The sequence below is a fragment of the Phaethon aethereus genome (genome assembly GCF_964289735.1).
Source record: "Phaethon aethereus genome assembly, chromosome: 14".
Lineage (NCBI taxonomy): Eukaryota > Metazoa > Chordata > Aves > Phaethontiformes > Phaethontidae > Phaethon > Phaethon aethereus.
In genome coordinates, this window is record NC_138590.1 from 12,178,195 (window position 1) to 12,192,940 (window position 14,746).

Here is a 14,746-nt window from a genome sequence, read left to right on the forward strand (position 1 = left end):
AAGAACTACCGTCAGTTCTGGAATAGAAGATACCACTATTTGACAAGGGAGTTTTTGGGTAACATCTACTTTGTATGATCTGAAAATGTCATAAACAAGATATGCTTTTATTGTGTGAAAATATTGTTAGAGAAAGTATGAAACTCAAATTTACAGACTCTGAAAATGTTGGGAAAAATATAACCGGCTAGGAAAGTTGAATGCTCCTTGTCAAGCATATTTCAGTAAACCCTCATGACAATTATTTTTATTTACATGCAATATGATATGTCATCAGAGAACTTCCAATGTTTAAGAACTGGAATATATTTGATATTAGGTAGAGCGCCTGTAAGATTCCATGTAATTACCTCATTTTTTAACATAGTCTTCGATCTCTTTTTAGATGCATTCTAAGGTTTTTAGCTCAGCATTACATAAATAACTATGATTAATCAGGTCGAGCAGAAATGACTATTTAAACTTTATTTTTTTTAGTAATTTGGCATAATGACAGTTTAGGTTAACAATACTCAAAAGCAGTTTGTGGGGTCTGTATCACATTCTAATTTTGCATCAGTGAAATAGGTAGTGCAAACAATTTCTACTGAAGTGAAATAAATCCTAGTTTGCAAAGTCAAACACCTGTGCAGTAATTTTCCAGCTGAAATCATGGATTGAAAAACATAACATTTTTCAGTAACATCTCTTGTTCTTCTCTAGTTTGTATCTTCAATGTGAGGCAGAAAGGGCAACTCAGTGTTCTGGTGATTCTGGTAAAGCAATAACGAATGATTGTACCTGGATGTTGTTTGTAGTCTATCTGTCCATGATTACACTGCTAACTGCTGTGGTCAAGCTACACAAAAACAAAACAAAACAACAACCATAATAGAAAGGCAAAAAAAAAAAAACCAACCAAAAAACCCAGAAAAAGGCTGTAGTGACTTAACTCCTCAGAATCTGTTTCAAATGTGAAAAATGTGGTTTAGTGATTTAAAAATACATCAATTATATATTACATCTCACTTCATGTGTGGAAAATAATTTAAATGTGTGTTCTGAGAGAGGGGTGTGTGCAGCAGAAGGCAAGCCTAAATGTTTACTGGGAGTACAAAAATCCTCCATCTCATTTTTGAATTTAGGACATTATATATGTCATAAGTAGTTACTGCAGTATGACAACTATTTTATCTTATATTATAGAGAATTTAAAATTGAAAAAAATGCTAATATGCATCTAAAAGCTTGTCATTTGAAGAGTTGTTCAAGGATTTTTGAAGAGGTTATGGTGACAGCAAAATGAATGCAATTATATCTCTATTTTCTGATCAGAGTCTACAGTATATGAAAATTGAGCATTATTGTTTCTTTTTGGTATAAAATATGGCTATTGTGTAAAATATTAAAGATAAAAAGTTTAACTTTGTAGAAAATTGCAAAATCCTTAGAACTGGTACTATTTTTGTAAGCTACATGCGGAAATATACCATGGTGAATAGACTTGTGTTAGTATATTAGAGCAATACTTAGGGCCTCAGAATTACAAAAATACATTGTTCTCCTGAAAGGACAGTCTCAGCTGGTTTTGATCAGGCAATTGGAAATCTTCTAGAAAAAAAAGGTCTTCTGGGTTAATTCTGCAAGGCATTTTTACATTTTCTATCAGGATTGTTCATAGAGACTTTTCCACACTGTAAAATGTAAGAACATGGGAAATGCTATTATTACTTGAATGCCAGTTTAAAATATTCTAAGAAATATTAAGTGAAAAGGAACAAATAGGAAAATGAAGAAAAAAAAAAAATTGCCCAAAATGGAGAACTAAATCCCACACTGTTTTAAATTCTGCTGTCCCTGCAGGGAATTCTTCCAGGAAACATTGCACAGTACCGAGCCACTCTCTCACACCGCATGTGTTTTCCTCTTGTACATCATCTTATGTACATGGATCCTACCCTGACCCATCATATGAGAATACAAACCAAAGAAGTCGAAAGGTTACATTACCAGTAGCATAGGACTGATTGGGCATCTTTTGAACGTGGCCTGCTGGGTAAGGTCACAATTCCTGCAATGTGCAATTAAGAATAAAATAAACACATTGAAGGGATTCATAACATGCTCTGAATGACATTGATTGCAGTAATCTAGTAAATGACCTCAGGATTGTATTCTGCAATAAACCAATGAGTGGTTTATAGTGCAGATGGTGGAGACAATTGAGTGATGTATTTTATTTTGCAGCACCAATGATTCTCACCTTTTGACTTGATTAAGCCTGTGTGTGAATAGGATGAACTAGTGATTTAACACCATTCAGTGGTTGCTGAGAGTTGTTACAATTAAGGTGTACCTGGTGGGAGGAAAAAACCCACAAAACACAGTGCAACTAATAGAAGAATATAAAAGCGTCTAATATTTGTTTTCCCCCACAAGGAGTTTATTAAACTCAGAGGAATGCATCTGTTTTTGTATTGACAGGAAGTAATACTTAAGAGAGCTGCTGATTTAGTAGAAGCACTCTATGGTATGCCACATAATAACCAGGTAAATGCATTCTACTTCAGCACTTCTAAAACATGGCTATTTCATAGATGTATAGATGGTTCAGGGGCTAAAGGTATATGATACTACAATGTGAGACAAGAATAAATATAGAGGACAATGTCATATCTGGAATGGGGGTTAGTTTGCTTGTTTTCTTTTTTAAAGGGTGTGAATTTAGTGCTTGTAAAAGCGACATGTTATTAACCCTGAAGGCATTTGCCCACATTCACCAGATACTATATAATATGGGCAATAATATGCATTATGTCTTTCCACCGGTGATTTTTCAATCTTACCCTAAAGATAGCTTTAGGGTGGAGTAAATCCAGGCTCCAGCCTGATTCTGCCAGTTGGTCTTGTTATACAGGAGCGTGGCCGCTGGGATTAAAACTTCCAACTCTCTTACCACAGATGTCAGGATTTATCATGAAGGCAAGCAGATCTTATAAGCATCAGCTCTCAGCCAGCCAACTGGTTTAGAAAGAAAAGCATCTAGTTTTTGTCTTTGGACAGCGAATTGTCTCATTTTAGTGTGTAAAAAAAGGTTTGTCAGAGTCACATTCATAACTCTTCTATTCTTTTTTCCCTTCATATCCTCTAGGAAATAATCCTGAAAAGAGCAGCAGACATCGCAGAAGCACTCTACAGTGTCCCCCGCAACCACAACCAGCTCCCCGCCCTTGCTAACACGTCAGTCCATGCAGGAATGATGGGAGTGAATTCCTTTAGTGGTCAACTAGCTGTCAATGTTTCCGAAGCCTCACAAGCCACCAATCAGGGTCAGGAGAAGACTCGTCTTCCTCTCTCTATGAACCTTTTCTATTAAAAGTCAGGGGAAACACACAGAGTGATGGTCCAGAACTGAAGGCTAGGACAGACACCATCCCACACGCATGCACAACCTTTGAATGGCACAATCCTGTCATGAGATGGAGCTTACTTTAGTGACTTTTGCCCCAGTTCAGGAAAAGTACTTCTACATATACCTAAATAGCTTTTCCTTCTGCTCAGAATAACACTTGTATTTGTGTTTAAATCCCACTAATTTTAAAGGGATTTTTTATTAACTTGAGCATGTACTTAATGTTAAATACTTGCTTATATGTTTTCCTGAGCATGGATGATCTCTCAGTCTGGGCCCTACATAACATTTCTTTATAACACAAAAGTATCCCTTGAATATTTGTCGGTTTGGTCTGGCTTGATTTGGTTTTGCAAGAGACATAATATTGGCACTGATTTTTTTTCAGAGTTTGAGATTTTCCTAAATTTTGAAAGTAGGAAAAAATAAATATTTACAAAGACATATTCAGAGCTTCTTTCATTTTTACAAGAAAGTATTTTTCACTTTGTGTAAAATCACTATTGTTTTAATTCCTACAGTTAAAAATAAATAAAAAAAAAGATTAAGAACATTTTTATAAAAACCCTTTGCATTTACCCTGCTCCTTTGCTCAGCTCTATTTATTATCCAACTTAAAAATCCACCTGAATGAGAAAGTAATAGAATGAGGTTGTTTTCTAGAAGGGCAGAAAAAATTATTTTGCATTACACTGAAAAAACAGAAATTATTTTTAGATTAAAACATTTGATGGATGTACTGTGTGGTAGGAAGGAAAGTTGCCATTTTGGTGCTTCTAGAAGGAAATCCTCCTTTTTGGATATTTGAATATGAGTTTCCCCAAATATAATTTCCAGAATTAGGTAGAAATTAAAATTTTAACTTGCCGCCAAATTTGATAGTCATTTTTCTACCAATATAATGATCAGACCAGGGCAAAAAGACTAAGGATATCTCACTACTTTGAGAAGTATACTCTACATTTTCTAAAGTGTGCAGTGAGCATCTAATTTGAGATGCATTAAATGAGAGCGACATCAGAAGAGAGTTAATAAAAATCACATGCTTTTAACATACCTTAAGTCAGTATGTACTCCTCACTTCGAAAATGTAGGTCATGTTTACTCCATTTCCTACAAACAGCTCTTTTAGAGTGAGTGTTCCTATAATACCCAATGGTAATCTTTGCTTGAGGGTAATCTTTGCTTTGAGCAGTAAAGGCTGTAGCTGCCCTCCTCCTCCTTTTTGCTCCCATCGGCAATGACCCAGGCAGTGAGGGTTCACAATTTGGATTACCTGGTGGTAGTGGTGGTCAGTCCTAGCCCTCCCCGTGCACACCATGGCTGGGCTAGGCTGCTGGCTTGGTAGCCCAGAGTTACTTGCTTGTAGCTGTTTGTGTAAGAAACTATTCTCAGGCTAATACCAATTTCTAAATGTATTCCCTCCCCACAAAAGGTTTTACTCGCAACTCAAGCAGCGTGTCACCTCATGGCTATGTGCCAAGCACCACCCCTCAGCAGACAAATTATAACTCTGTCACAACAAGCATGAATGGCTATGGGAATGCTGGAATGTCAAATTTAGGCGGTTCTCCAACCTTCCTGAATGGATCTGCTGCCAATTCTCCCTATGCCAGTGAGTATTATATGCCTTCTCTGTATTTTGCACATTTTCATTAGAAGGACATGGTGACTTTTCTGTGATACTCAATATTTAGTTTCTATTTTGAGCACATGAAACAGAGCTTGGTCATTTCTCTCCTCTCCAAGGCACTAATCTTTGAAGCACTTTGAAGACGTTAGTGTTGCCAGCAATGCTCTTCTGTGTTTATTATTATTATTACTACTATTACTACTACTACTATTATTACAGAGTCTCATAAGAGCTTAAAAAGAATAATGTCTCTCATGATTTGGGATGGGTTCATAACTTACCTTATACTCTGTAAATAAGAAATGCTGTCCTCAACATTGCTAGAAATCTGGGGTGGCATAAGTCACTTAATGTCCACTGGAGTGGATCAAAAGCCAGTTATCAGCACACAACTTTTTGTTGCAGTGGGTGTGAAAAGAGGCTAAGGATATCTGCTACAGGACAAATAGTTTTTTCCAACTGTAAGATAAGAAGGGCAGAAAAGTTTACTGTAGTACTGGCAAAGACTGACATTTCCATATGCTGCGTGATGGTGTTTCTGAGACCTCTGAACAAATAAAGTCATAACCTTTATAGAAATTATGAATTACTAATCTTGGGCCTAATCTTGATTGCTTATACTCCATTTGCTTTGTAAGTTGGTATTATATTGACCTCACTGAGAGCTTAGTATTAGTCAGTAAAATGTGGCAGTGGCTCTTGGAGTTTGTGTTTTAGTGTCTGTACAGTGAATGCCACAAAGATGTAAGTCATACAAATCATATATTCCATGGCATAAGGAGCTTACGGTCTACAGTCCCAGTTATGGAAATATTTATGTGTAGGACTAACTTTCTGCATTTTGATATTAAAGGTTTAGTAACCTGTTTAAATATAAATACGTTTCTATCGATAAAGGCCTATGAACCTCTTCTGCAGCCACTCACACAGCTCAATAGCCGCTATTCACATGAGAAAATTAAATGAATAGGACCTGCCCGATTCCTCTGACATTACTCATGTGGCATAAAAGATTCCACTGACATCCACAGAAAGCTGCTAGCAGAATCAGGCCAGAAGGTCTTGTCATATAAATAGGTTTATAGGCTGAGACCCTAGCATGGAGAGGACAAACAGACTGCTGAACATATCAAGGTTTATGCAACAAATCTTAAGTTTAATAGTATAACATCAGTAATAAATTATTTTGAATTGCATTGCTAGAGTTCAGAATTAAAAAGGAGGTAGTAGCTCTGATTTAAAAAATTACCTCTAAGGTTTCTTAGCTGCCGCAAATTTAGAAGAAAATATTTACCCACATAACTAGTACTTATAACCTGGGAATTGCTAACCAGTTATTACTTTTGTGCTTTAATAATAATGTAACAAGTAGTGTTAGAAAGTACCTTACTTATTAAGTTGAATTTACTGTCATAGAATCAGTGCACTCTGAATTCATAACGTAACATGATTGATGAGACATCTCTTTTTGGAAGCAGATGCCAGTAATGCATTTAAAATACTCTAGCAGTGTATTATTTCATATTTATGAACGAAGCCACTTTAGAATAGCACTGCACTTCCCAGCCCTGGTTCTCTATTCCAGGTTATATTTTGGGAGGTTTTCTTGGTAGATCTGTCATTCTGCTAATGCCTAATCCATTGAATCAGAAAATGCTTCAATCATGACCTGAAAATTAAAAGGTGGCATTCTTAATTAAATCAATAAACTAATTGCTGTATAGTAGCAATTCAATTTAGGTGCTTTGATTGCTCTCCCTTAGCAAGTACTTCCAGACATAGAGTGACTTCAGACTAAGATTGTATCTGTCAGACTGTGAAACTTTGAACATATAATTTCCATTAATTGATTTCCTCAGTGTTAACAAATATGATATCAGATTCTCAAATAAGAACTTAAGTAGGGTGATTTTTATCTATATAAATGCAAATAAAATAATAATTCAAAGCCCAGATGATAAGAATTTTACTCTATAATGTGTAATTATTCATAGCCCCCTCCTGTATATAAGCAGTTTCTAAACAGAATGAAGAATGAAAGTATGGTATCTTACCATTGGTCCTTACCTTTTTTTTGGACAAAGAGGGGAAACTGGCAATGCTGTCTGAATATAGAAGTAGTTGGCTTTATTTTCATGAAAACAAATTCACTTAAAACCTCAATGATAGATACATGAACAAAGATATTTATCCCACTACACAGCAAAATAGAGTTTTAAGGATACATGTATTTAAACCCCAAACCTTCCATGTGGCAGGTTTGCATTTTGGCCAATCAGTTCAGTCCCTGAAAAAAGGACAGTCTTATATCTACACTTATTTAGAAAAACTGAAGACTCTCATTTTATTCGATCATGTAGTTAAAACCAGATCTTCATCTGATGTAAACCAGAATGGCTTCATTGCTTAGCTCTTCCTGCTGAGATTCCAGTTGTTGGCTCTGAGTGAGAATGTTGTATTGACTGTATTCAGACAGTGGTCATAGATCCTCTGGGAGAATTATTTGTCTTGACCATTATAAAACAGACTTTAATTTTCAAAATACTCTATCTTGGGTGAGATTTGAAATGCCAGCTCCATTCCTGTGCATAAATAAAATGGTCACGTGAGAAATATGACTGTTTTTCATGTCACTGAGAATTCCTGGGAAGTCCCCACAGTGGAAACTTTCTCAAAGCTGATGGGTACAGGGAAGCTGGAGACTGACTTGGTACTAGTAGTTACAACACAGAAAGCATCTGTGGCCATTGTGAGAAAGACTTTGTGGTTTCTCCCATTGGGAGATAAAAGAAGAGCATGGTTTCTGTCAGTTATCCACACTTTTTTTTTGTGCAACAGACACTGAAAACACTAGCACCAGGAGACCAAAAGAGTAAAAAAACTGTCAGAGCGGCCATCTCATCTCTTGATTCATGCTGCATAGCCTCCATGTGTGTATATATGTGTGTGTGTATATATATATGTATATTCACAGCTTTCAGAATAACATTTTTTAAACCCTAGTTCTTGCAAGGTTTGAGAGAGGAGAGAAACCCAACCATTTTTGCTGACTGTTGACAGGAAAGTTGACTGGATCACCACTAAGACCTCCCTACCTTCTGCAAATTTCCCTTAAACCCTATAGATCTTTCTGCAGCCATATTGCTACATGGAAAGCATGGCTTAAAATGCTGGTTTTGCAGGCTGGTTAAAAACTCAAACCTTTCCAAGTTAAAAATTCCATATCCAGGTTTTTACTTTCACCACTCTGCTCGCCCGTCAATTTTGTAACCCCTGAATTACCTACACAGACTGGATTCTCTCTTATCCTACACAAAAACATTACAAGTTTGGACCAGGGCAGTGGCTAATGCAAATCACTAGAAAAGTTTGAAACAGGATGGCAGGACAGGGTTGTTGTAAGAATAAAGAGTTGCAGTAACAGAGAGTTAAGGGAGTGTTTAAGAGCTCCTCGATTTACTGGTCCTGAACACCTGCAAAACAAAACAAAACGAGTTGCCTGTAGTGATTGGTCACACTTTGTGAAGAACCAGAAACCTAACTGCAGTAAAGGCCTTGGCCATTTGAAATTAGGTCCACTGCATCTAAGAAGCAGAATTCTCTTGTTTCTGTAGTCTGCTGATTATCTAATACTAAGGAATGCCTTTTGGGGGGTCTTTTTTCCTCTAGTTGTGCCATCAAGTCCGACAATGGCCTCCTCCACTAGCCTCCCCTCAAACTGTAGCAGTTCCTCTGGGATTTTCTCCTTCTCACCAGCCAACATGGTCTCAGCGGTGAAACAGAAGAGTGCTTTTGCGCCTGTTGTGAGACCGCAAACTTCTCCTCCTCCCACCTGCACCAGCACCAATGGCAATAGCCTGCAAGGTAGGTGAAACCAAGTCTGAAGCATAGATGGCTGCTCTCAAAACCGTGAGTTCCCGGCGCCTTGTAAGGCTCTAAGCAACACTGAGTTGTCAAGGGGGATAGAAGACAATGGGGGATCCCTGGTGGTCTCTGTCCTAAAGTTTCCTGCTGTAAAGAGTAACTGAACTCTGCCACCAGCCCACCTAGTACCGTGCAGGTGTTTGGCAACCACCCTATCTCTAACTCGACTAATACTGCTGAATTGAGAGGCTGTGTCTTTTAAAGCACAGACCTACTGTTATGATAAAAACAAGTAATATTTCAGCTTACTAATACCATCCTTTTTCTTTCTTTCCTCTCTTATTCCCTGTTGTCGTCCTTTATCAGACCAGTCTTTTGTGGACTCTAGCAAGTACTCCACTGCAGGGTCTCTCCAGGGGCTGGCCTTCTCCTGAAGTACGTCACTCAATCTTCCCTTCCTTTTTTTCCTTTGTCATAGTACACTTGTGCAGAAATCCTACTGAGAGCAAATAGACCATTACAGATACTGGCACAAACCTTTGCCTTTCATAAATAGAAGACACATTACAAACTAACAGCAGCATTTTCCAGTTTAACTCATACCAGGGCAAACATTAGTTTCCACTGATTACTGTGCCAATTAATTCCATAAACGGCGCGGGGCCTTTTTGAAAGCCTCTTCAACTGCTGGTATCAGGGGGCTGCTCCTTTTCTGCATCCCTTCCCCTCTCATTACCAAGTATTCCAGCGTTAGTACCTAAATACGTTTTGAGGCGTTGATGCAAGCCGAGGGAGTGACAGACAAAAGCTTGTCAAACTGAAGATGCTGCAAAGACCAGCGCTGCCCATTTCATTGTTTGGTTCAGCCTGTTTTACAACACTGTGCCTAAACCTTCCTGTGTAATTACCTCACTACGCATTAGTGTGCTGAGAGAGACATTTTCATGCTCGCTTAGACTGAGGAGTTTCCAGCCAGCTGCCTCCAACTGTGCCAGAGGTGGGAAGGATTTTGCAGTATGCGTTGTGCTTCCCCCAGACTTGAGGTCTGTTTTCCTTTGCACATGCCAGTGCAAATTATCCAAAGAGCATCGAGCAGGGAATAAAATCCATCATTTTTAAGGCCGTGTTCAGAAGGAGCTGTGCAGAGCCTGGGGAGGATAGTTCCACAGACTCCACATGTCACTCTATGGCCTCTGGAAAGAGAAATGCTGGGCTTGAGGGCATAATGCTGATAGCACCATTAACAGCCAAAAAAATCTATATGCAGGCAGAGTGGAAGGAATTCATTCATAAAAGCTCGGATCTGTTGTGACTGAAGGAAAGCGCTGTCCTCAGTGCATTTTACACTGGTGAATTGGGAGGAGGAATCCTTGCAGATCTACACACATGCACACAGAAATTATGAAAATGCAAGGAACGTATAAGCAGAACTTGGGTACCTTCGGTCAGGACTTTGTTATAAATACAGACAGTGTCAGGGATAAAACACAACGAAATTGTCAGAGGAGCTGTATTGTTTTGCGTGTTTTAAAAATTTGTCACTGCCTACATGCTACAAATTTTAAAAGCAACAGCTAAAAATGTTTCATGTCCAAATTAAAAAAAAATAAAAAAGGAGCTAAGAGTTGACTCCTAGGAGCTTTTGAACATGTTAATGTTTTTTCTTCTCTTCACCTTGTCCCAACTTGCTGTTGCAGGTGAAGAGAAAAGGCAAATAACAGGAGAAAGCTTTTTCATGCACTGTTTTTTCTTTCACAAGACACAGAATTCCCAGAGTCCAATACTCAGCTATGAAAAGCAATTATGCAATGAGCTGAGAGCCCTGGACACATGATAATGATTGCCTCCTCATTATGTCTCATCCAGATCTGTAATGCCCAGAAACCACACAGATCTGAGTGTTTCCCCTAATTTTTATTTAGCAATTCAGTTTTTATAATAGGAATGACACACCAAGGGATGGTTCATTTCTAGGCCATCACTGAACTTCTTACTGACTTAAAGACACACAGCCTTTAGTCCCATGCCTTCTGACACCACCTGAGGCTTGTAATAATCACTCAGAAATGCACTGCCTGTTGTTCCTTATTGCTTAAATAAACAACCACGTATAAGGAGGCTGTCTTATCTCTCTTGGGCTTCTGGATACATCAGAAAGCAATCAAGCTTTCCTTATGTAGCTCAGATATCAGCAAAACTCACTAAAACAACAGCTAGGCTTATCTGTTGTTCTCTTTGCCATGCAATTTTGTAAAACTCAAAATACATTATTTCTGTAATTTGCTAGCAGCAAATACAAATTAGTATATGATAGAAGAAATAATGCCCATTGGTGGGAGTTTTTCTACTCTCTGCCCTCCCTTTTTGGAGCTGGTGTGATCTCATACCTACACAGTTTCCCACTGATATCTCTGTTTTCAGGATCAATAACATGCTACAGCTGAGAGAATTTGCATGACTAGATGTAGCACTTACGGGATAAAAGTAGAGTGATATAAATGAAGACTGGGAAAGAATGGAAATATCAAAGCTTTTAGGCAGAAAAGAGATCATTTTGCCATTTGCCTTGTAATTTAATTCAGAATTTCAGAGCTCTTCAAAAAACAATAGTGCTTTGAAAAAAAAAGAGCCAAGATCTGCACCCGTACCATTTGTTTCCAATGGCAAAAGGTGCATGGCCGATATGTAACTACAGGGAAATATCTGAGCCATGAAGGGAGGAGCTGCAATTATGTCACCTTTGTTTGGGCTTTTACCCAGGATAGACAGCTGTGCTGTCCCGAGAGGGAGACAATTCTTGACCACTTTTTGGTGAAATTGATTTGGGTTTGATGAATCTTTTATCTTGAGGTTTTTTTTGTTGGAATAATATTTTGACATTTTCTGAATTATAGGTAATTTTTCTAAAGCAAAACAACATCTTGTTTTAAAGTTTCACTAAATTTAGGATTTAGAAAGGGCTGAAAAGGACAAAAAATCTTGAAGTAGTATGCACATAGGATTAATTATCCATCTGACTCTGCTTATTTGCACTCATCACATATAGGAAGACTCTACCCATTCCCATCTGCTCAACCCCTTGCTTATCTGAGCAGTAAAGGAGGGAGCACTGTTGTCAATATTGCTTTTCTCTGCACTGTAATGTACAGCACTGACGTCCAAGCACTGCAGTCCCACCCCTATATTCTGCTAAACAACTGCCATCCAGAAATCTCCAAGTGTCTTACTAATAGGGATAAAAATTGTTATCCTCAGGTAAGAAACAGAAACAAATCAAATTGCTTGTTGTAATACAATGAGCTAGAAGGAGAACTGGGAGAAAACCCATGTCTCGGATCCATGCCCACGTGAGTCTTTCATATATTCAGATGGGGAAGATGGCATTCTCACCCTTAGCTGCAGGTGGCTGCCTTGTAGGGCTACCACAGCAGAATTACAGCCTGGTTGACTGTATCCATCGCTGTCAATACCTATTTTATTGACACTGTAGAGGTCCATACCCTGGCCCACATGTAAGGATCCCAAGAGCAGCATAGGGAGCAACCACAACAGTGAGAGCATTGCTTGGCTTGGGTTTCCTTCATTTTCAGTCACATGTATCAAGGGGACAGCCCAACTGTGAGCATTCAGAACTTTTTATTTGAGACACTGCTGAAATGAAACCCTTTGAGAATTTTTTAAACAAAGCTGCTGTTGTTTCACCCAGTGTTGATTAAACTGGAAAGGATTCTAAAAAAAAAAAAGGCAATATCGAATTCATCCTATGATTTGAGATGAAGGAGACAGTATAGCTATGGCGATAATATGAAAATGCATCCTCAGAGTATCTCCATGGTGGAGCCAAAAAAGCCCATGACAGGAAATACCTCAGCAAGGAGTATCTAAGACACAGTGGTGTCCTCCATGTTACTCACTTGAGTGTCTTCCTGTAGGGCTTAAAGCAACTTAATTCACATCTCTATCCCTTTTATCCTCAATCTTAGCTCCTTGGAGAGCCCTTACGTGGAGCAGAAACAATCAGTACAGTGATTCCACATAAAACCATTGCTGAATGTTAAGTTCCAAGAATTGAAATGCTGCTGTATAGTTGCAACATGTCACTTCTGAGGATGGCCTGTTGCAAACATGTGGATATGTTTTGCATTCTCGTCACCTTCTCTCATTTTATTTCATTTAATCAGTGCAGTTTACTCGAGCTGTTCTCCCCTTGCTGATTAGACTTGTAATTCTTGCACATATGGTGGTGTTTGTGGAGAAAACATTTCCCTCCTCTCCCTCTCCAACCCCAAATCTGTGAGTCTTTTACTTTGGCTCTATTCTTATCAAATAACTGCAGCTGTAATTAAAGCACAATGAATCAGCACCAGTCACAGGGTTGAGTTCTTCCTTAAGAAATTACATGTCCAGATGTCTCAGATGGCAGGCGGTTCTAGCATTTAAATAATGTGCCCATGAAGTGCCGCAAACCTGAAGGCGAAGCTGGTTTCTACCTTTTGTCAAATGACCGTACAACTGCTATTTTAAAGATGCATTGTCATTACAGTTTTCATCATAAACTTGCATGACTACCGCCTGTAATGAAGTGCTTGCTCACAGTATATCACTTGTACACTTGGTATGTCTGATCTGCATAGAGTCCCTGGTAAATAGAGGGAGACCAAGCTGGAGTCCAAGCTAGGTAGAAGACTGTACATGTTGACTTTTAATGAATGTTTCCTCTTTCAGAGACGTGGTAGTTTCATAGAAAATGAGGTTAGGAAGCATAATAAAGAAATACTGATGATTCAACTTAGCCAACAAAAGAGCAGACTTTCTAAATTAACATTAACATACAACTCAATGTAGTTGGTGATGTCTGCTACAAGTATAATAAAACCATGAGATGCCAGTTTGCTAAACCACCAGTTAAGGACATATTTCAATTTGAAAATTGGATTTGAGAGTTTCAGTCCTTTTCCGAGCACCTGGAAATACATACCCAGGTATGTCCCAGGGTTGAACACTGAACTTATAAGAGAAAACTGGCATAGGAGAATAAAACGCTGTTAGCGTGCCTAATGAACGAACATCCTACCGGGTCTGTGATATCGGTGGCCGATGGGACTCCAGGCATTTTCTCATATGTGGAGCAAGTATCTGCTTTGTTTTTAAAAGAGTAATAGAATGTGTGGCAATGGGTCAGGTTTAAGGCTCCTGAGCATTTTGAGATTTTTAAACTAAAATCAGAAAATTAAGTTGGGTTCTGATTCTGATATCAGGGGAAGTGCACTTCTTCTGCAAGAAATCACCAATTTCAGCAGAGTCACTTGCAGTTTAAACCATTTTCCAATCAGAATGAGGCTTCCTGTGATTACTGTGTATGTAGTTGTCTCTACTGCATAATACTTATATATTAATTTAATTCACGGTACAGCTGAGTATGTTGCTAGTAAATGTTTAAAAGCTCTGAGGATTTTAAAGTTGCTTGATAATGCACAAAAGTAACTTCCCTCCCCCCTTTCTCTCCCCCCTTCTCCCCTTTCCTTCTGACAGCTATATCTGGCATGATTGTTCCCCCCATGTGAAAGAATTGCCTTGAAGAATTTTATTAATGAAGAGGTTGAATTCTGCTTCAGAGAAAATCTGATACAAGTCCCAGAGTGGAACTTTTTACTCAGGCCTTTTTAAAAATAAAAAAGAAATAAAGAAGAATCTTACAATAACTGCGGATTTTTAAACAAACAAGAAAAAAAAAATCACCATCCTTGCAAATACTGAAATTAACAATCCACAACTGCAAGGTGTTGATTCAAGTTGTCCATCCCAAATACCTGGGAGATATATTTATTGTATGTTGATAAAAAATCCACTTTTTGTTT

The 14,746-nt window shown here is 38.3% G+C and overlaps 1 protein-coding gene across 10 annotated transcripts in view; it reads left to right on the forward strand.

The window, feature by feature from the left end:
• Nucleotides 1–14,452, forward strand: part of EBF1 (EBF transcription factor 1) — a gene marked incomplete at its 3' end in the record, with an annotated part of 278,174 nt that extends 263,722 nt beyond the window's left edge. For 5 of the 10 annotated variants that reach the window (XM_082006218.1, XM_082006219.1, XM_082006220.1 and 2 more), the window contains 5 exons: nucleotides 2,464–2,529; nucleotides 3,131–3,308; nucleotides 4,827–5,006; nucleotides 8,694–8,888; nucleotides 14,421–14,452. In XM_082006218.1, coding sequence (XP_081862344.1) covers nucleotides 2,464–2,529; nucleotides 3,131–3,308; nucleotides 4,827–5,006; nucleotides 8,694–8,888; nucleotides 14,421–14,452 — 651 coding nt within the window. Of the gene's footprint in view, nucleotides 1–2,463; nucleotides 2,530–3,130; nucleotides 3,309–4,826; nucleotides 5,007–8,693; nucleotides 8,889–9,254; nucleotides 9,323–14,420 lie in introns of those variants that run through there. The other 5 variants (XM_082006214.1, XM_082006216.1, XM_082006217.1 and 2 more) reach the window with 3 other exon arrangements.
• Nucleotides 14,453–14,746: the final 294 nt, after the last annotated feature.